The 20,194-nt window shown below is 52.7% G+C and overlaps 1 protein-coding gene and 1 pseudogene across 1 annotated transcript in view; one reads left to right on the plus strand and one right to left on the minus strand.

Moving 5' to 3' along the window:
* Window positions 1–6,264: 6,264 nt before the first annotated feature.
* Window positions 6,265–19,703, plus strand: LOC107970748 (protein-lysine N-methyltransferase EEF2KMT-like; annotated as a pseudogene).
* Window positions 18,501–20,194, minus strand: part of ALG1L (ALG1 chitobiosyldiphosphodolichol beta-mannosyltransferase like) — a 57,574-nt gene continuing 55,880 nt past the window's right edge. The window contains exon 6 of the mRNA XM_054680947.2: window positions 18,501–19,247. Within this exon, the coding sequence (XP_054536922.1) occupies window positions 19,032–19,247 (216 nt within the window). The 3' untranslated portion in view covers window positions 18,501–19,031. The remainder of the gene's footprint in view (window positions 19,248–20,194) is intronic.

The raw sequence follows: 20,194 nt of genomic DNA on the forward strand, positions 1-20,194 counted from the left end.
TTTCTCTTCTTGTAAGCCACTGCCCATGATCTCCTTGTGAACATACAGAAAGCAGTCCCTTTTGTAGAAAACTAATTAAATGAATGACCAATTCACTAAATTATGGAGGATTTTTCTTCTTTTTAAGTTTTGGAGTTTTGCTACAACTATTTTGTAGCCCCTCCCCTGTCCCACATCCCACTGGGAGCCTGGGATAAGCTGCGTCTGACTGTCAGTTACTGATAAGCAGGACATCCCACAAACAGATTTTCAGCGAATTGGCTTTCAGCAAATTGATCATTTGGCAAAGTGGTCATTAGGCAAATGGGTCATTTGGTGAAGAGGTCATTTAGTAAATCGGCTTTCAACGACTTCCCCTATGAGATTTCTCTAGAGTGAGCATTTTCTTGGGTTAAATGTACACTTCATTTCCATAATTAATACTCACTAGTGGCTAGATGGGAAACTTCCCAGGGAACCAGGAGCAGCCAGAACAGCCTCTTAATAATCAGACAATTAAAAACCCTCTGGTTTCTTAACAGGAGTGGAGGTGCAGAGGGCATCTGCTCTGCAAGGCGCAGTGATCGGGCTCAGCATTGTCACAGGAACTCTTGCGGTTCTGTTTGTTGCTAGTGTGACATACACAGCAATTCGATGGAAAAAGGACTGAGTGGTCTTTGGGTCTCCCGTAGTTGATCATCATATGTCTTGATAACCCATGACAACTCCTTGCCACATGCCACGGGAGGTCCAGCACTCCAAGAACCCAGCAGCCAGGGCTGGCTTCATGGGTTTGCAACCTGGACAGTCCCACAGGGACACAGAAGAGTCCCCACTGTGGTTTAATAATCTGCCATCACCATCTTGAAATTCTTTATTTTTTAACAAGGGTGGCCAGGGATAGTGGCTCATGCCTGTAATCCTAGCACTTTGGGAGGCCAAGGCAGGCAGATGGCTTGAGCCCAAGGAGTTTGAGACCAGCCTGGGCCACTTAGGAAGACCCCATCTCTACAGAAAATACAAAAATTAGCCAAGCGTGTAGTCCCAGCTACTTGGAGGCTGAGATGGGAAAATTACCTGAGCCCAGGGAGGTCGAGGCTGCAGGAGCTGAGATTGTACCACTGCACTCCAGCCTGGATGACACAGCGGGATCTTGTCTAAAAAAAAAACCACAAGACCGGGCACGGTGGCTCATGCCTGTAATCCCAGCACTTTGGGAGGCTGAGGCAGGCGGATCACTTGAGGTCAGGATTTTGAGACCAGCCCGGCCAACATGGTGAAACCCCATCTCTACTAAAAATACAAAAATTAGCTGGACAAGGTGGCGCATGCTTGTCATCCCAGCTACTCAGGAGGCTGAGGCAGGAGAATAGCTTGAACCTGGGAGGAGGAGGTTGCAGAGAGCCGAGGTCGTGCCATTGTACTCCGGCCTGGGGCACAAGAGTGAAACTCCAACTCCAAAAAAAAAAAAAAAAAAAAAACCATAACAATAACGAGGGCCCTGCATGTGGCTGAAAACAACAGAAATGTATTGTCTCGCAGGCCTGGATGCTAGAAGCCCAAAATCAAGGTGTCGGCCGGGCTTCGCTTCCTCTGAAACATGTAAGAGAGAATACTTCCTTGCCTCTTCTGGCTTCTGGTGGCCGCTGGCAATGCTTGGTGTTCCTTGTAGATGCATCGCTCCAATCTCTCCTCCCTCATCACATGGCTGCCATCTCCCTGTGTCTCTGTCTTCACCTGACATTCTCCTTATTTTATTTTTTTGAGATGGAGTTTCCCTCTGTCACCCAGGCTGAAGTGCAGTGGCACAATCTTGGCTTACTGCAACCTCCGCCTCCTAGGTTCCGGTGATTCTCCCACCTCAGCCTCCTGAGTAGCCGGGATTACAGGCACCCGCCACCACGCAGTGCTAATTTTGTGTTGTTAGTAGAGATGGAGTTTCACCATGTTGGCCAGGCTGGTCTCGAACTCCTGACCTCAAGTGATCCGCCCACCTCACCCTCCCAAAATGTGCTGAGATTACAGGCATGAGCCACCATGCCCAGCCCTCATTCTCTCCTTTTATAAGGACACCAGTCATTGCATCTGCCTCCTCACCAGCAGCCCCCAATCCAGTATGACTCATCATTACTTGATTACATCTACAAATACCCTATTTCCAAATAAGGTCACATTCCTGGCTACGGAGGATTAAGATTTCCAATTTTTTCCCTGACTCAATTGTTTTTGAGTCAGGGCCTCACCCTATCACCCAGGCTGGAGTACAGTTATGTCATTATAGCTCACTGCAGCCTCAAACTCCTGGGCTCAAGGGATCCCCTGACCTCAGCCTTCCAAGTGGCTGAGACTACAGGAGCACACCACCATGCCCAACTATTTTTTTTTTTTTTTTGTACAGATTAGGTCTCACTCTGTTGACCAGGCTGCTCTCCTGACCTCAAGTGATCCTCTTGCCTTGGCCTCCCAAAGCACTGAGATTACAGGCGTTATCCCGTGCCTGGCCCTCTTTCTACACCTCAATCATTGTATCATTAGCCTGAGCTGCCCATATTCCTTATTCTGCCCATCCCTGACCAATCTCCTCCTTTAACATAACTTCCATCTCAATATCATGGGGCCTGCTGGGCACTGCAAACAGCCTAAGGAAAGCGGAAACTTTACTTAACCTTAAATTCTATTACAAAGTCCACATTGAACGTAATTTATATTTGAACTATAAAATTTTCTGTAAGTTGAAACATGACCTATAAAGGTCCCTACACCCTGAAGCAACATTTTAGAAAGAAATCAATTGGTCCTTTTCTGCAGAAACCATTAACCATAGGAGAGATAAAGGAAAAACTTCAATGTACTGATTGAACTTCCATGCCCATAGCTTAATTTCTAAAAGGCAACCATTCCATACTGTTAAACTGCCTTAGGTTGTTATTACTGTTATTAAAGAGACCCTCAAAGCCAGAAGTTGAATTTTGACTGTAGTTCTTGCACGTATACGCACACTCTTGCAACTGAAACCACTCAGATTGTCCTAATGCTCTTCCCCATAGTAACACCACCTGGAATTTTACGTTTGGTTTTAAGCATCAGTCCTAATCTTCACTTGCACCCGAACACACTGCACCTGTGAGAGCCACGTGACATTAAAAAAAATCCCTTCAGTGAGGCCGGGCATGGTGGCTCACGCCTGTAATCCCAAGCCCTTTGGGAGGCCAAGGCAGATGGATCATGAGGTCAAGAGATTGAGACACTCCTGGCCAACATGGTGAAACCCTGTCTCTACTAAAAATACAAAAATTAGCTGGGTGTGGTGACGCATGCCTGTAGTCCCAGCTACTCGGGAGGTTGAGGCAGGAGAATCGCTTGAGCCTGGGAGGCAGAAGTTGCAGGAGCCGAGATCATGCCACTGCACTCCAGCCTGGCAACAGAGGGAGACTCTCTGAAACAAAAAAATCCCTTCAGTGCCTTGATGCTTCCAGATTCAGATCCAAGATAGATGACATGTGGCCCTCATCCGAGCCCGCACACCAAGATAAAGATTTCTTCTGGCCGGGCATGGTGGTTCATGCCTGTAATCCCAGCACTTTGGGAGGCAGAGGCGGGTGGATCACCTGAGGTCAGGTATTTGAGACCAGCCTGGCCAACGTGTTCAAACCCTGTCTCCACTAAAAATACAAAAATGGCCCGGCATGGTGGCTCACGCCTGTAATCCCAGCTACTTGGGAGGCTGAGGCAGGAGAATCGCTTGAACCCAGGAGGTGGAGGTTGCAGTGAGCCGAGATCGCACCATTGCACTCCAGCCTGGGCAACAAGAGAGTGAAACTCCGTCTCAAAAAAAAAAAAAAAAAAAGAAGAAAAGATTTCTTCTGTGTGCATGGCTCAGCTCTGTGGTCCGCTAGGGTCCTTCCTCAATCTGCTTCCAATCTGTGGAATCAGGAAAGACTGAACCAACCTAGATTTATTAATATTTTAGTATAACATAATACAGTGTTACTTATTATAGCCTTGACCGTATATGCCCTTTTGCTCCTTGGAGGAAAGGCAATTAATAGCTATTATGTGAGTTAATAAAATAAGCCCAGGATTTATGAGTGTAACTAACCTGTTCCCGTTGGTTTTCCTTGTCTCCTGCGGGCAGAGAGCTGATCAAAACAGCAAAAGCAAAGCAGTGCCCCTGGCCCAGTTCTGAAGCCAACCTTCCTTAACCACCCAGACCCATCCCTGGTTAGGACTTGCTGTGGATTCTCAGGTGACTCCATCTCAGGATACAGGGACTGAGAGGGTGTATGCAATATCTCAGACCCAGAAACTGTTGATTCTGTCTAAAAACACAGCAATAACCACATCCCACCCTCTTGATTTAAATGAAAGTGTTTGGCGGAATAAAAGATGAACCTTTTTTTTTCTTTGTCAGATTTTGCGCTCATTTGGTTCTGGTGGGGAACAACAGCTGTGAGAGAACAAGTGTATTCAATTAGAATTAATTCCCCCTCTTATTCTCACGGCTGAGCAGGGCTCAAGTGCCTGTCATCTGAAAGAGGTAATAAGATTTAATCTGTCTCCTCATCTACCTTCTGCAAGTATACTTAACAAATTAGCTCTCGGGACTCTTCCAAATGGAGTTTTATGAGGGATTTGCTAAGGTAAACGTTTTAGACTTTGAACACAATTCAGATTTCAGGGGCAGTACTGAAATCTGAACTGTGTTGCTAACTGCCCTGCCTTTCAACTCAAGACACAATAACTTTGAACTAAAATAATTATATTTTTGTTGTTTTCCACTCTGTCCCCACGTCTATATCACCACCCCCCCCAATCCCGCCTCCCAGGAGCTAACTCCTCCTTCCTGTCCCTGCAAGATCAAAACTCCTCCTGGAAGCCCAGCTAGCTCTGTCTGCTCGCCTTCGTGGCAGATATCGCTATTGTACTTTCATGCTCATTTGTGTGGTAAGTACTTCAATGTCCACTTCTTCCACAAGCCCCTGAGCCCCTGGAGGGCCTGGACCACACCTAGTTTTTCTGTTACACCTCCCTTGCCAGACACATGGTAGGCGCTTAATAAGTATTTGGTGAACGGATGGCTTGTTTGGTGACAGTCCAAAGGCTGGGGGACAGAGGGAAAGCTCCCTCCTATCGGGCCCCAGACAGGTGGCGCTGATGGAGAGGAGGCTAGGATAACGCCTCCAGGACCGAAGCGCGCACCCGTAAGGGCCCTGCCAAAAAGACCTTCCTGAAGGCGGAGGAACTGCGAGAGTGCCTACCTTGGCCCAAGGCCTGACCCGACGATCCCGGGGACCCTCGCCCTAACCGGCCCCACCTCCCGGGCCCCAAACCTGGACTCGGCCCCGCCCGAAGCTCCGGATCCTGGGGCCCGCTGCTGGCCCCGCGTCGGCAGACCGTGGGCTCGCTCCTGGGCCTGCCTCAAACCCTCCGCAGGTAACGCCTCCCGAACTTGAGCCACACTCCAATCCCCTCCTCAAACCCCTCCCCGTTTCTCACACCCTGGACCCCTCGCTCCGTCTCGGCCCCGCCCCAAGCCCAGCTGCCTCTCGGCCCCTGAGCCCAGCCCCAATCCGCCTCCCAGTCCCTTGGTCCCTCCCACACCGGACCCTCCCTAAGCTCCGCCTCCCAAGGCCCGCCTCCTGAGCGCAGCCGGCAGCCCGGACTCGGCCCCGCCTCCCGGACCCTGGGCCCCTCCCCACGTCGGCCCCTCCTAAGATCCGCCTCCCAGAGTTCGAGCAGCGCCTGGCAACGTGCTACGACATAGTCAACGCCCCGCCCTGGCCCCGCCTCCTGAGCCCTTTTCTGGATCTGGCCTTAGCCCCGCCCTAAGACCTGTCTCCTGGGCTCTGCTCGGAGTCTCGCCTCCTGAACCCAGTCATCATTTACCCCCACCCTAACGCCCGCCTCCAGGACTCTTATCCTGCCCCCACGCAAGGCCCCGCCTCCAGGACGCCTCCAACCTGGACGCTTCCGAAGCCCCGCTTCCAGGATCGCCCTGTCCTGGCCCCGCCCCAGGACCCGCCAACCTGAACTCTCCCCAGGACCTGCCCCAACGGCGCTTATCCTGGCCCTACCCCAGGCCTCGCCCTCATGATGCTCATCCTGGCCCCACCCCAAGCCCCCGCCTCATAACGCTCATCCTGGCCCCGCCCTAGAGCCGCCCCCACGACTCTCCTCCTGACCCTCCCCCCACGCCCCGCCCCCTCTCTGCCCCCGCGCACTGCCCTGGGCCCGCCCCCTCTTCAGTCCAGGCCCGGCTTCCGCCGGGTCTCCCGGCCACGCTGCGGCCCCGCCCACGTCATGGCGCCCGAGGGGAACGCGGGGACCTAACTCTTGCTGCAGAGTTTGGAGCGCCGCTTTCTGGCGGCGCGCGCACTGCGCTCCTTCCCCTGGCTGGTGGGCGGCGGGGCGAGCGGAGACGCCCGCGGGGCTCGCGGGAGTCCAGGGGTAGACGGGATGGGTCTCCGTGCTGAAGCCCCCGACACGCCCGCCACGTGAGTGCCTGGGCTCCCGCCCGTCAGGTCCGCGCGACCCGGTCCCCATCCCTGGGGCCTGGCCAGAGTCGCTCGCACCCTTCCTGCCCCGCGGGCTGGCAGCCTAAGCTGGGGGCCTCTCCACCGTCTTGGGGGGGAGAGGCGCGCTCGTTGTGGGGTACAGTTCACAATCATTTTCACGACTTTTTAAAGGCAGTAATCGTTCTGGTCACTGGGACACAGCTGCCCTTGCCCATTCTAAAAAGCGCCCTCAGGACCGCGGGTAACCACGTCCTCCTGAGCGCGGTGACCAGGTCACAGGGTGTCCCTCGTGACTCAGTGTTCTCATCTGTATGTCGAGAACTGCACAGAATCGGCTCATGCTCTGAGGCTCTCACACCTGTGATGGAAGAGACAGAGAAGGGGGTGGCCTCTCGTCTCCCTGGGGACCTGCCATTCTCAGCACAGGCGCATGGCAGGCAGCAGCCTCCCTTCTGCCAGTAGAGGGGCTTAATGCACCCGGCCCCATTTGTAATTCATGTGCGGTGAGCTCACTGGGATGAGTCAGTTTGGATATATATTCCTCCCTGGGTCTGCCCCATTTTATGGGGTGTTGCTTAATCATTTGCGTTATTCCATTGACATAAAATATTTAGCACTCAGAGATCGTTTCTGGTCAGGAGAAATTTGTGCATTTTTAACCCAAAATAGAAACCTTCGTAAAAGCATCATAGGTCTCCATTCAATATTGGCTATAATTGTTCACATGCCCACGCTGAATGCTAACTTGGGCTCACCCTCAACACCCACGAGGTGGGTACTATTATTATCACTCACATTTGACCAGAGGGATTGTTGGAATAGGGTGTAGTAGTTGAGAGTTCAGACCCAGGAGACAGCCTGCCTGCTTCGAATCCTGGCCCAACCCCTGGCCCCGTGTTACCTTGGGCAAGTGACCGCATCTCTCTGTGCTGTTGTTTTCTTATTAATAAAATGGGGGATATAATGATACCTACCTCTTAGGGTTGTTGTCAGGGTTGAGTACAAAAGCCTGTGGATCAGTGCCTGGCTCATGGTAAATGCATGTCGGTGTTAGCTAGTGTTTTTATTCAGTCTCAATGTTTAATAAATGCCTTCCGTGAGCCAGGCACCATGGATCAGCAGTACCTATGACAGATGAGGCTCTGCTTGCATGGGAGAGCCAGAGAATAAACAAATAAATAAATAAACAAGAAAAGACCAGATGAGAGTGGCTTTAAAGCCAATAAAACAGGGAAATGGTGAATGGAGCAACTGGGGAGAAGAGTCACCAAAGTCGGGGAATCAGGGAAGCCTTCCCCAAAGAGGTGGCATTTGAACTGGGGCCTGAGTGGTGAAGCAGCCAGCCATGGGAAGGGCTTGGGGAACAGGATATGCAAAGGCCCTGTGGTGGAAACAAGCCAGCTGTGGTTGAGGAACAACAGCAAGGCAGCCAGTGTGGCTGGAGTGGAGTGAGCAGGGTGGGCCAGGGGTGAGGGAGAACAGGCCAGAGAGAGGGATTAGGATCAGGTCTTGTAAGGCCTTTTACAGCATGGAAGGAGGTCTGAAGCAATGAAGTGCCTTGCCCTGTGTCACATACCAGCTGAGACAGTCTGCCTAACTCGGGAGCCAAAGTTCGCTGCTGGGCTTGAGGCCCTGTAAGAGGACAATGTAACCCAGGCTGGTATGGGCACATTCTGCATTTCCACTTAAACTCAGATGGCAAGCTCATCAAACCTTGGTGCCATGGCTGCCCTGGTAATTCCTGGCTGACCAGTGCAACCAGGGAGCTGGCCCATGATCCGGGTGGCCGCTAAGTAGCCAGGACTAATGTGGCCAAGAGTCAGTCTTCTAGCCTTCTTCCTGTGACTCATCCGGGTGCACCCTGTGACATCTGAAGGTCAGGCTTTCAGCTGCTGTGGCTTCCACTTCCAACTGGCTCCACGTCCCCAGGGAGAGATCACACAGCGCTTTGCCAACACATTCTATTGCGTGTTTAATGTTCCTGTGAATGCGCCCTTGAGATTTCTCTCTCTCCCGTCCACACAGAGCTTAGAAGCAAAGTTAAGAGACTCATCAGATTCTGAGCTTCTGCGGGATATTTTGCAGAAGGTAAGAATCCCAGAGTCCCTGGGACTCATGACCCTGCCTCCTGAATCTCTCCGGAAGACCTGAGAGAAGAACCACAGGTGTGCTTGTACCCTTTAAAAACACCCCTGTTCAAAGAACATTGAACATTGAGTCAGCACTGCAGGTGGGTGTTGGCACCTCTGACAGCTCCAGCTCTTTCATTTTCTATCTAAGACTTAGACAAAGACATCAGAATATACAAAAATCTGCATGAGAGGGGGAAATCTAAGGAAAGTTTTTTAAACCATCCACAGCAAAAACAGAGATGACAGGTGCAAAACAGCTTCTAGCATTTGGTAGATGCTCAGAGACTTTCTTTTTTGCATTCATGAGGCCTGTCCTGCCCACTCCTGTCTCTTCTAGACCTAAATGGGCCCTTACTTTGCCCAGGGTGGGGTTTGGACTCAAGAGCATCTGCATGCAGGTGAGAGGCAGGATCACCACCAGGCCCAGCCACAGCCTGACCTTGGCCTTGAGGGCCAAGTGCAGATCACCCTGCATCCTGGGTCTTCACCTTCGAAGGGCCATGAGCCCTTCTGAAAAGACAAAGCAATAGACTCCCTCCCAGAAAGAAGTGCACCAGAAGAATACATTTTCCATACAAACTCTGGAGGCAGACATCCTCCACCCCCACCCACCCAGCCCATCCTAGGAGCCCCAGTGAAGAATTCCTGTGCTAGAGGTGAACCAAGATGATCCATGTGGAAAAGATGCAGCCACAGCAGGGAAGACTTTCGGGGCAATACAGTAGGTCAGGGCTTCGAGCATGGAGATACCTGAAGTTATCTCGCACCCTGCTCTGAGTTGCACCCTTAGCCTCACTCTTGTAGGTGGTGAAGCATGAAATGTAGGGATAGCTGCTTTCAAACCCAGCACAAGGCTGGGTGCACTGGCTCACACCTGTAATCCCAGGACTTTGGGAAGCTGAGGTGGACGGATCACCTGAGGTCAGGACTTCAAGACCGGCCTAGCCAACATGGCAAAAACCCATCTCTACTAAAAATACAAAAATTAGCTGGGCGTGGTGGTGCATGCCTATATTCCCAGCTACTCGGGAGGCTGAGGCAGGAGAATCGCTTGAACCCAGGAGGCAGAGGCTGCGGTGAGCCTTGATCGGGCCACTGCACTCCAGCCTGGGCAACAGAGCGAGACTCTGTGTCAGAAAAAATGAAAAACCAGCACCAGCCTGAAGAGCCTGTGTATTGCGTGGGGTACTTTGCTGCCCTTGGGCAGAATCTGCATCCCTCCCAGCCAGCAGGCACTGCAGACTGTCTCCTCCCTCTCCCTCCAGGCTCCTGTTTTCCCACCATCCCCACTCCTGCTGCACCAGTCCGTCTGCCCTCCTTTCCAAGTGCCAGGCCGTGGCCACCTCAGAGCTTGCACAGGCTGTTCCCACTGCCTGGAACTTGCTCATCCTGCACTTGGCTTCTCTCGGCTTTAGCTGGAGTGTCACCCTGAGCATCCCCTCCCATCCATCCTGTCCCCAGGGACACACACTCCAAGAGAGCAGTTGCTGAGTGGGCCTTCCCGCCTCTTCCATAGAGCCAGACAGTTGGCGACTGTCTTTACTGCAAACCCTGGTTCACACTGGCTCCTCTGGGAGGGAGGTGGTTTGGGCCCACGTGCCCTGTGTTCCTGCTCAGAATGGGCATTAGAAATGCTGCCACAGCCTGTGCCACTGCAGTGGGAGCATTTTTAGGAAACGGGTTATATCTTCAGACAAACTTCAGATGCATGGGGCCAGAACGCTGTGTCCATCTACATCTTTGCTGAGAGATTGGGTAGCCTGGAGTTTGCCCTCTGCTGTGTTGGCTTGAAGCTCATAGGAGACTTAAGACGGGCGCTCGAGCAACCAACGTTCTGTCCTTTGCTGTAGACTGTGAAGCATCCTGTGTGTGTGAAGCACCCGCCGTCAGTCAACTGTGCCCGGTGCTTTCTCTCAGAACTCATCAAAAAGGTCAGCAATGGGCAGTGTCCGCCCAGTAGCCAGACAGCATAGCCACCTGCGTGCTGGAGCCCCCATCCTTCCCAGGCCCTGGGCCTGCTTTGCAAACCCCAGCATGGCAGGGGCCTCCCCAGGCGACTGGCTGCAGCCGCGTGTGACCCATGGGAGACAGTGCAGGGCAGGAAGAAGGGGAGGCCAGCGTCTCTCCCTCACTCTGCCTCCTGGGGTTTCCGCAGCAGCTGCTTCTCTGGGGACCCAGCTCCCAGCATATGGATTCTCATTCCTACCAGGCTGGCCCAGCCCACAGCACTGGAACCCTCATCCACACCCTCTGTCCTGCCCGCCGAAGGTTTTGGAGTTTCCTGCTCTTGTCTGTCTCTGGGTTGCCCCATGGGCCCCTGTTGGAAGGTTTAGCTCTTGCCATACCTTTGGAACTAGTTCCTCTGGTGAATTCTCTGCATTGATCCTGCTAGAATGAGGTCTTTCCTGACTGATACAGGATGGATTTTATTTTTTACTTATTTATTTTTTTGAGACAGTCTCACTGTGTTGCCCAGGCTGGATTACTGTGCCACAGTCTCGGCTCCCTGAAACCTCTGCCTCCCGGATTCAAGCAACTCTCGTGCCTAGCCTCCTAAGAAGCTGGGACTACAGGCACATGCCACCATGCCTGGCTAATTTTTGTATTTTTAGTAGAGACAGAGTTTCACCATTTTGGCCAGGCTGGTCTCGAACTCCTGACCTCAGGTGATCCGCCTGCCTCGGCCTCCCAATGTGCTGGGATTACAGGCATGAGCCACCGCACCTGGCCTAGGGTGGATTTTAAAGATGGGCCCGAACATGCAGGGTTTGACATAAGGATGTCGAGAGGCCGTTCCTCAGTAGGCAGTAGCAGAACTGCTGAGTGAAAGGGCCACACTTTTAGCAAATAAGCAACCCCCTGCTTCTCCAATACCTGCTTTCTCCCTAGTCCTCCCCAAAAGGGTGCATCTGTGGTCACCAGCAGGTCTGCCCTGTGCCACCAGGAGAGGGCAGCAGTCACCCAGTATACCCTGCTGCTGCCCTGTGAATTTTAGGATGGGGCCAGCCCTGGAGAAGCAGCCTGCTGACAGCCACAGCCTGCAGCATGGGCCGCCCTCACAGTTCTGCCTGGGCTCACTTAAAAGCACCTTTTGTTTTCCTGCTCTCTGTCATGGTCATGTGGCAGCTCTCACGGAATCCTTGTCTCCTGCCCTAGACTACACCTAACTCTACCCTCTCAACACCTCTCGTTGAAGGCCCTCCCATCCAGGTTTCCCTACCAAGTGAATTTTTTTTTTAGAGACAAGGTCTCTTGCCCAGGCTGTCCTCTAACTCCTGGGCTCAAGCAGTCCTCCCATGTCAGCCTCTAGATTAGCTGGGACTATTCGGCACACACCACCACACCCAACGAAGTGAATATTTTATACGCCAGCTGGCCGGTATTACACCATTCCATCCCAAATCTCCCCTCCAAACTTGGTGAAAATCATCTGGCCATTTTTACAGATTAGAACGAAAGCAAACAAGCTCTCACTCTGTCTGCCCCCAGCACGAGGCTGTCCACACAGAGCCTTTGGACGAGCTGTATGAGGTGCTTGTGGAGACCCTGATGACCAAGGAGTCCACTCAGGGCCACGGGAGCTATTTGCTGGTATGAGAAGGGCACCCTCCTCCCCTCACAGCCCAGATACCCTTCCTGCACAGACAAAGTGAAAACGTGGGTGTGGGTTCAAATCCTGACTCACCCATTCTGCAGTCTTAGACATGAGGTCCATCAACCTTCTTTAGCCTCAGTTTCCCTGTCTGTAAATCAAGCACTGCAACAACAACAGCATGTCTCATGGGGTCGTTGGGCATTTGTCCAATAGGTGACACACACTACCTGCTTCACAAGGACCTGGTGCCCAGTCCTCAAAGAATACTTGGCAGGTTCGGGCGTGGTGGCTCATGCCTGTAATCCCAGCACTTTGGCTAAGGCGGGGGGATCACCTGAGGTCAGGAGTTTGAGACCAGCCTGGCCAACATGGTGAAACTCTGTCTTTACTAAAAATACAAAAATTAGCGGGGTGTGGTAGTGGGCGCCTGTAATCCCAGCTACTCGGGAGGCTGAGGCAGGAGAATCTCTTGAAACTGGGAGGTGGAGGTTGTAGTGAGCCAAGATCGCGCCATTGCACTCCCGCCTGGGCAAAGAGAGTGAAACTCTGTCTAAAAAAAAAGTAGAAAAATTAGCCAGACATGGTGGCACATGCCTGTAGTCGTATCTACTTGGGCGGCTGAGGCAGGAGAATTGCTTGAACCCAGGAGGCAGAGGTTGCAGTGAGCCAAGATTGTGCCACTGACTCCAGCCTGGGGAACAGAGCTCAAAAAAAATAAGATAAAACATAGATACAGAAAACCACAAAGGAAAAACATAGCATATTGAATCATCACAAGGCAGCCACCCCTTCATAGCCACACCCGGCCCCTGGCCACCACTGACCTGTGCTCCATCACCAGAATTCCATTGTCTCAGGAATGTTCAATGAATGGAATCCTGTGTGGCCTGAGGTGAGTGTCTTTCATGCCACGTGACACCCCTGAGGCCCGCGCAAGCTGTTGGCATGTCAACAGTTAGCTGCTTCTCATTGCTGAGTGGCGATTGGTCCCGTCATGGTTTATTCAGCCATGTGGTGGATGGCTACTTGTCTTCTAAGCCACTTGCCTTCTGATCGCTGGAATGACTCTCTCGCCCTCTCTTGGTGCAGCCCTCAGGAGGCTGTCACACTCTCTGAGAGCACAGCCATCATCTCCCACGGCATCACAGGCCTGGTCACATGGGATGCTGCCCTCTACCTTGCAGAATGGGCCATCGAGAACCCGGCAGCCTTCCCTCATAGGTGACCTTGGGGTGCAGGGCAGGGGGCCGAGGCAGGGTTACCCTGGTGCAGTCGCAGACATGGTCCCCTTTCCTCCCGCCAGGGCTGTCCTAGAGCTTGGCAGTGGTGCTGGCCTCACAGCCCTGGCCATCTGCAAGATGTGCCGCCCCCGGGCATACATCTTCAGCGACTGTCACAGCCGGGTCCTCGAACAGCTCCGAGGGAATGTCCTTCTCAATGGCCTCTCATTAGAGGCAGACATCACTGCCAACTTAGACAGCCCCAGGGTGACAGTGGCCCAGCTGGACTGGGACGTCGCGACGGTCCATCAGCTCTCTGCCATCCAGCCAGATGGTGTCATTGCAGCAGGTAATGCCCAGCCCCGGGCACCCTGTGCAGGCGGTGTCCTTGCAGCTCTACCCAGCTCTTGGCTCTGGGAAAAGGGAACAATGGATGCTGTCGGGCATGGACATGACGGGACTTCCAGAAGAGTTACTCTGGGCCTCCAGGGTGACATCAAAGGATAGGGGTGCCTCTTAAGGTGACCTTCAAGCCACAGCCCTCTTGTTGGAGACAGGCATACTCCCGTTACAGTCGTCACCACATGGCTCTGTCCCAGAGCCATGCCCTGTGTCCTTCAGAGACCACAGGAGGAAAACAACCACTTCTGGGATGAGGACAGGGCCCTTGAGAGAAGGTGGTGTTTGGCTGGGCCACCAAAAACCCCTCGCCCCTGCCAGCACACTCAGTCTCCTCTCTGGTCGAACAGAGCTGTGCCTGTTGTCCTGGGTCCCAGCCCTGAAAACCACAGGTCCAGCGGTGGCCAGGGACACAGGCCCACCCCTGCAAGCCAGCAGACAAATCGGCAGACTCCTGAAACACGAAGTTCATGGCAGGGTCAGGCTTTGTGTCATTCACAGCCCTCTAGATAGGCCGAGAACCAGAGCTCGTTTTTTAAGGAACACCAGTGAGTCTGGAGATTTTTTTCTTTTGCTTCGGTCTTTTGCAGCTTTCTCTACTAAGGGTTCTCCTTTTTCACCCAAGTAATTGCCTTTCCATCTAATGGCCCAAATGGTCAAATGGCATCTAATAGTCTCATATGACCGCTGCCTCTCTGGCTCGCCCTGCTGCTGAGGTCAGCATGACCTGGGACTGTCCACTGGTCCCTTTCGGTAACCTGAAACTTTCACCGTAGACGTGCTGTATTGCCCAGAAGCCATCGTGTCGCTGGTCGGGGTCCTGCTGAGGCTGGCTGCCTGCCGGGAGCACCAGCGGGCTCCAGAGGTCTATGTGGCCTTTACTGTCCGCAACCCAGAGACGTGCCAGCTGTTCACCACCGAGCTAGGTGAGCCCCCATGCCCACCCGGGCCTGCATGGTCCCCGAGCTGTCCCTGCGGGACTCCAGTGGAAGTGAAAGAACTGGGGGCTGGGGAAAAGCTAGGATGCCCCACACTCCCACACCATGCGGGGAACTAGGGCAGAGGCCGGTGAGCAGGATGGGCTCGGGGCTGGGGGCTTGTGGCAGGAGGAGGGCAGCTCAGCACAGGGAGGGAGGATCTGAGCCCAGCAGCCCTACTGTGTGCTTCAGAGCAGGGTTCCCTAAGCCCTTGGGCCTCAGTTTCCTCATCTATAAAATGGAGGTGGTGGGAGGGGCAGTCGGGGTCAGGGCTGGACACAGCTGTGGCCTGCAGGATGCTGGAGCACAGGCTGTACAGGCAGATCCACCACGCCACTGTCCTGAGCACCCAGTTGATGGAAGACGAGCAGGGTGACTATAGAGAAGGGGAATTGGCCCCGTAGTGGGCCAGCCACTGTCCTCAGACCTGACATTTGTCAGCCCCCTGCACCTGTGAGAGTGTGCTATCATTGTCCCATCTCACCGACAAAGACACTAGGACACACAGAGGCCAAGCAACCCCCGAGCTCCCACAGACTGCAGCCCGGCCACCTGGCTCTCGTGCCTCCACACTACACCCAAGCCCCCCATTGCCACCAGCCTTTGCCCCAGCTCCCCCTGAGCACAGCCCCTCCTGGCAGCCATGTGCACAGATGCACGCGCAGCAGCCTCTGCCTGCACACAGAGACACGGGTCCAATGCCTGTCCACGTGGGGCAGCCCGTTAACTACAGAGCCAACAAACAAGCCAGCACACGAAGACACACTGGGTTCCACGACAGAGTCCCGCACAACCTCGCACAGGAGGCTGACCAGGCGCGGGGCTCAGGCCTGTCATCCCAGCACTTTAGGAGGCTAAGGCAGGAGGACTTCTTGACACCAGGAGTTCAAGACCAACCTGGAAAATATAGTGGGACCCCATCTCCACAAAACATACAGAAACTAGCCGGGCATGATTGCGCACACCTGTAGTCCCAGCTACTCGGGAGGCTGAGGTGGGAGGATGGCTTGAGCCCAGGAGGTGGAGGCTGCAGTGAGCCCTGATCTCACCACTGCACTCTAGCCTAGGCAACAGAGCAAGACCCGGTCTCAAAAAGGCAAAATAAATAAATAAATAAATAAAAATAAAGGAAGTATTTCTTCAGATACTTATGTGAAAAAATACCTGCAATATCTTTTAAGTGAAAAAAACAGTGCCAAGCAGCACACATAGTAGAAGCCCCCACCCATCTTTTTTTTTTTTTTTTTTTTTGAGACAGAATCTGGCTTTGTATTGCCCAGGCTGGAGTGCAGTGGTGCCATCTCGGCCCACTGCAACCTCCCACCTCCCAGGTTCAAGCTATCCTCCCATCTCAGCCTCCTGAGTAGCTGGGACTACAGGTGCATGCTACCACGCCTGGCTAATTTTTGTATTTTGTGTAGAGTCGAGGTTTCGCCATGTTGGCCAGGCTGGTCTTGAACTCTTGACCTCAAGTGATCTGCTGCCTCAGCCTCCCAAAGTGTTAGGATTACAGGCGTGAGCTACTGCGCCCAGCCCCATTTTTGTTTAAAAAATAATAATAATCACCCACACATGGTTATGAGTACCTATATTCCCAACTACTCAGGAGGCTGAGGCGGGAGGATGGCTTAAGCCCAGGAGTTTGTGGCCCCCTTGAGCAACATAGCAAGACTTCATCTCAAAAAAAAATTATCACAATAATCATTTTCACTTAAGTATACCTATAGGGGAAAACCTAGAATATATATAGAGCAGGCTTGTCCAACCTACGGCCCAACACAAATCTGTAAACTTTCTTAAAACAGTACGAGGTTTTTTTGTGATTTTTTTTCTTTTAGCTCACCAGCTATTGCTAGCATTAGTGTATTTTATGTGTGGCCCAAGGCGATTCTTCTTCTTCCAGTGTGGTGCAGGGAGGCCAAAAGATTGGACATCCCTGATATACACGTTAACAGATGCCATCCTTGGATGGCAGGATTATAGAGACTTCTACACGTTCATGTCTGTACTATTTCATTTTTATAAATACGCATTTTCCACTCGTAACAAAAAACTGTGATTGACAATCATCCCGGGCCACAGTGTCTCACGCCTGTAATCCCAACACTGTAAGAGGCTGAGGCTTTGGGAGGCTGTGAGGGGAATCACTTAAGGTCAAGAGTTCAAGACCAGCCTGGCCAACACGGTGAAACCCCATCTCTACTAAAAACACAAAAATTAGCCAGGCGTGGTGGTGCACGCCTATAATCCCAGCTACTTGGGAGACTGAGGCAGGAGAATCACCTGGGAGGCGTTGCAGTGAGCTGAGATTGCACCACTGCACTCCAGACTGGGGAACAGAGTAAAACTCCGTCTAAAAAAAAATAATAAAAGAGGCTGAGGCAGGAGCATCACTTGAGGCCATGAATTCAGGACCCCATCTCTACAAAATAAAAAAATTACTAGCATGGTGGCACACACCTGTCATCCCAGCTACTCAGGAAGTGGGAGGATTGCTAGAGCCCAGGAGTCGAGGCTGTAGTGAGCAATGACTGTGCCACTGCACTCCAGCATGGGTGACAAAACAAGATCGTATCTCAAAAAAAAAAAAAAAGAATCATTCTGGCTAACGGCTCTTCAGACAGCTGTACTTACGAGAACACCAGCCCCTTCTAAGCTGTGTGTGTGTGTGTGTGTGTGTGTGTGTGTGTGTGTGTGTGTGATTTTTTTTTTTTTTTGAGATGGAGTCTCACTCTGTCACTCAGGCTCGAGTGCAGTGGCACAATCTTGGCTCACTGCAACCTCCGCCTCCTGGGTTCAAGCAATTATCCTGCCTCAGCCTCCCAAGTAGCTGGAATTACAGGCACCCGCCATCGTGCCTGGCTAATTTTTGTATTTTTGTAGAGATGGGGTTTCACCATGTTGGCCAGGCTGGTCTCGAACTCCTGAACTCAAGTGATCCACCCGCCTTGGCCTCCCAAAGTGTTGGGATTACAGGTGTGAGCCACTGTGCCTGGCCGCTTTCTAAGCTTTGTGAAGAGTGGGTTGATTGAGCAGACAGGTAGATGCGGGTTCAGATCTCTGCGTCTGTACCGCTGTGCCAAGTGCTGGGGCAGACGCGGGCAGAGAGTGGACAGCGGCATGGTGCCTGCTGGTAGCCATTTCTATGCAAAACCAGATTTCTGGTCCCATCCTGGAGGCCAATTCTAGGCACCTGGGTGGGCCTGAGAACCTGTGAACCAAGTAAACTGACTTGGACACCCCCCCCCGCCACCCCGCCAGGCCTGTCCTAGCAGCCCCACACAATACGCTCATGTCCTGTCCCCAAACACCGCCATCCTCAAACACATGTGCTCTGTTTCCAGGCCGGGCCAGGATCAGATGGGAAGTGGAACCTCGTCATGACCAGAAACTGTTTCCCTACGAAGAGCACTTGGAGATGGCAATGCTGAACCTCACACTGTAGGACTCACACACGACTCCAACGGGATTGTGAGAATCAAGTCACTCTCATGGGAAGAGTTTTTATATGGGAAAGCGGATAAAACTTTCACTGGACTGGAATGTTTGGAGAATGTTAATTTCCAAATCAGGAACTACAAACTGCCTTCTAATAAGACATCGGCTATCTAAGCGTGTGGGTGCTCCCTTTCTGCCAGCAGTTCTGGTTCTTAAGAAAATCGCCATCACTCAGACATGAAAACTCTGGCTCCAAAAATAGCATTTTCTTTGTGCAAATAAAAACGTGTGTATCAAGTATGATGTTCCCCCAGCGTGGACACACTCGGTTCCTCACAAAGCCAAGCCCGCTGCAGCTGCCACATCCCTGGACACACTCGGTTCCTCACAAAGCCAAGCCTGCTGCAGCTGCCACATCCGCGGATACACTCGGTTCTTCACAAAGCCAAGCCCGCTGCAGCTGCCACATCCCTGGGCTTACGATGCAGCAGGTGCTTTTTTCAAGACAGGAATCAAAATGTTAGGAACACGGCAGAAAGGTGACACCTGGAGACCAAACGCAGGATGAGGAGTACTGCAGAGGTCACAGGGAAGTCACAGAACAGTAATACGCTAGCAGGGGCATGGGGCATGAAGAACAAAAGAAGAGAGGAAGTGTTTCCGAGCCTCCGGAAAATAAATCGGAGCCAAGCACAGCTTCCCGGTCACAGAACCAATTCATTCACCAGGCGGCACCACTGCCGTCATTTCAGCTTCTGGCCACTGGGAGGCGCTGCTCAAAAGGGTTTGCCCTGAGACTCCGAGAAAAAGCTGCGGGAAGGACAGCAGGGGTCCCGGGGTTTTAGCCTCTGGCCCAGGAGTTGTGTGTCCATAACCAAAGGGAGCACAGTCTGCACCCAGCTCTCATCCCATCGGAGCTGCTGCAACTCCCGCAGGTTCTTCCGGAACTGGTTTAGCTTGCCCGCAGGATCAGGAAAGTTTGAGAAAAGCATCTGCAAAAATATAAAGAGCAGAGCTTACCTCATTGCCTGTCCCCACCCCATCCCAGGTCACCACCTGGCTGACCCCAGGTCCCCGACCCAACAACAGCCCCTCCCAAGTTCCTAACTCCCTCACTTGGACTAGAGACTCTTCACGCCCCAGCAGCGCTCTGCCTCCAACTTGACATCTTGCTTTCTGGAAACTTCCCTGTATGTCCCACTTTCCCACACTTGGTGCCCTGGAGCACCTCCCGGCCTCTACATGCTGTATGTTCCCCTGTGAGCACCCTCCTCTTGGCCTCTGGCCAAGTCCCACCCATCTGTGGGTAACAAGGGGGTGTCGGTGTTCTTTTCAGCCTTGCTAAACTCTCTGAATCAAGGATCACAAACTACAGCCTGCAGGCCAAATCCAGCCCACAGCCTGTGTTTGTAAATAAAGTTTTATTGGAACAAAGCCACACCCCTTAATCTACAGATGATCTGTGGCTACTTTCATACCACAACAGGTACCATGGTTCTGACAGAGACTGGGGGACCCAGTCTAAATGACTTCTGACCTGGACCTTTACTGAAAATCCTCCCAATCATTCTGTTGGCAAGAATGATGTATTACTTTTAGCAATAAGAAACAAGTAACCTTTGCAGAATTCTACCCATATTTCAAGGCTGGTCCCAGAAGCTCCCTTTGCCCACCCACCTACCTGATCCTGATCACTTCCTAAACTGCAGCCCGGCCCACCCAGCTCCAGCATCATTTGTGGAGTGTCAGCTCCATAAATCCAGAGGGCAGGTGGGGGTGTGTCCTAACTTTCCCGAGCCTACTGTACCGAAACGGGACAGCAGAGTGGGCCAACCTCGGTGACCTCTGCTCCCTGCCTAGCTTTTCCGCCAGACCCCACATGGTCCCACCCTGGCTGTGGGAAGCAGGGATCAGGGAGCGTGGCTCAGTGCCAGTCTCC

Source organism: Pan troglodytes, chromosome 2 (assembly GCF_028858775.2).
Source record: "Pan troglodytes isolate AG18354 chromosome 2, NHGRI_mPanTro3-v2.0_pri, whole genome shotgun sequence".
NCBI classification, from domain to species: domain Eukaryota; kingdom Metazoa; phylum Chordata; class Mammalia; order Primates; family Hominidae; genus Pan; species Pan troglodytes.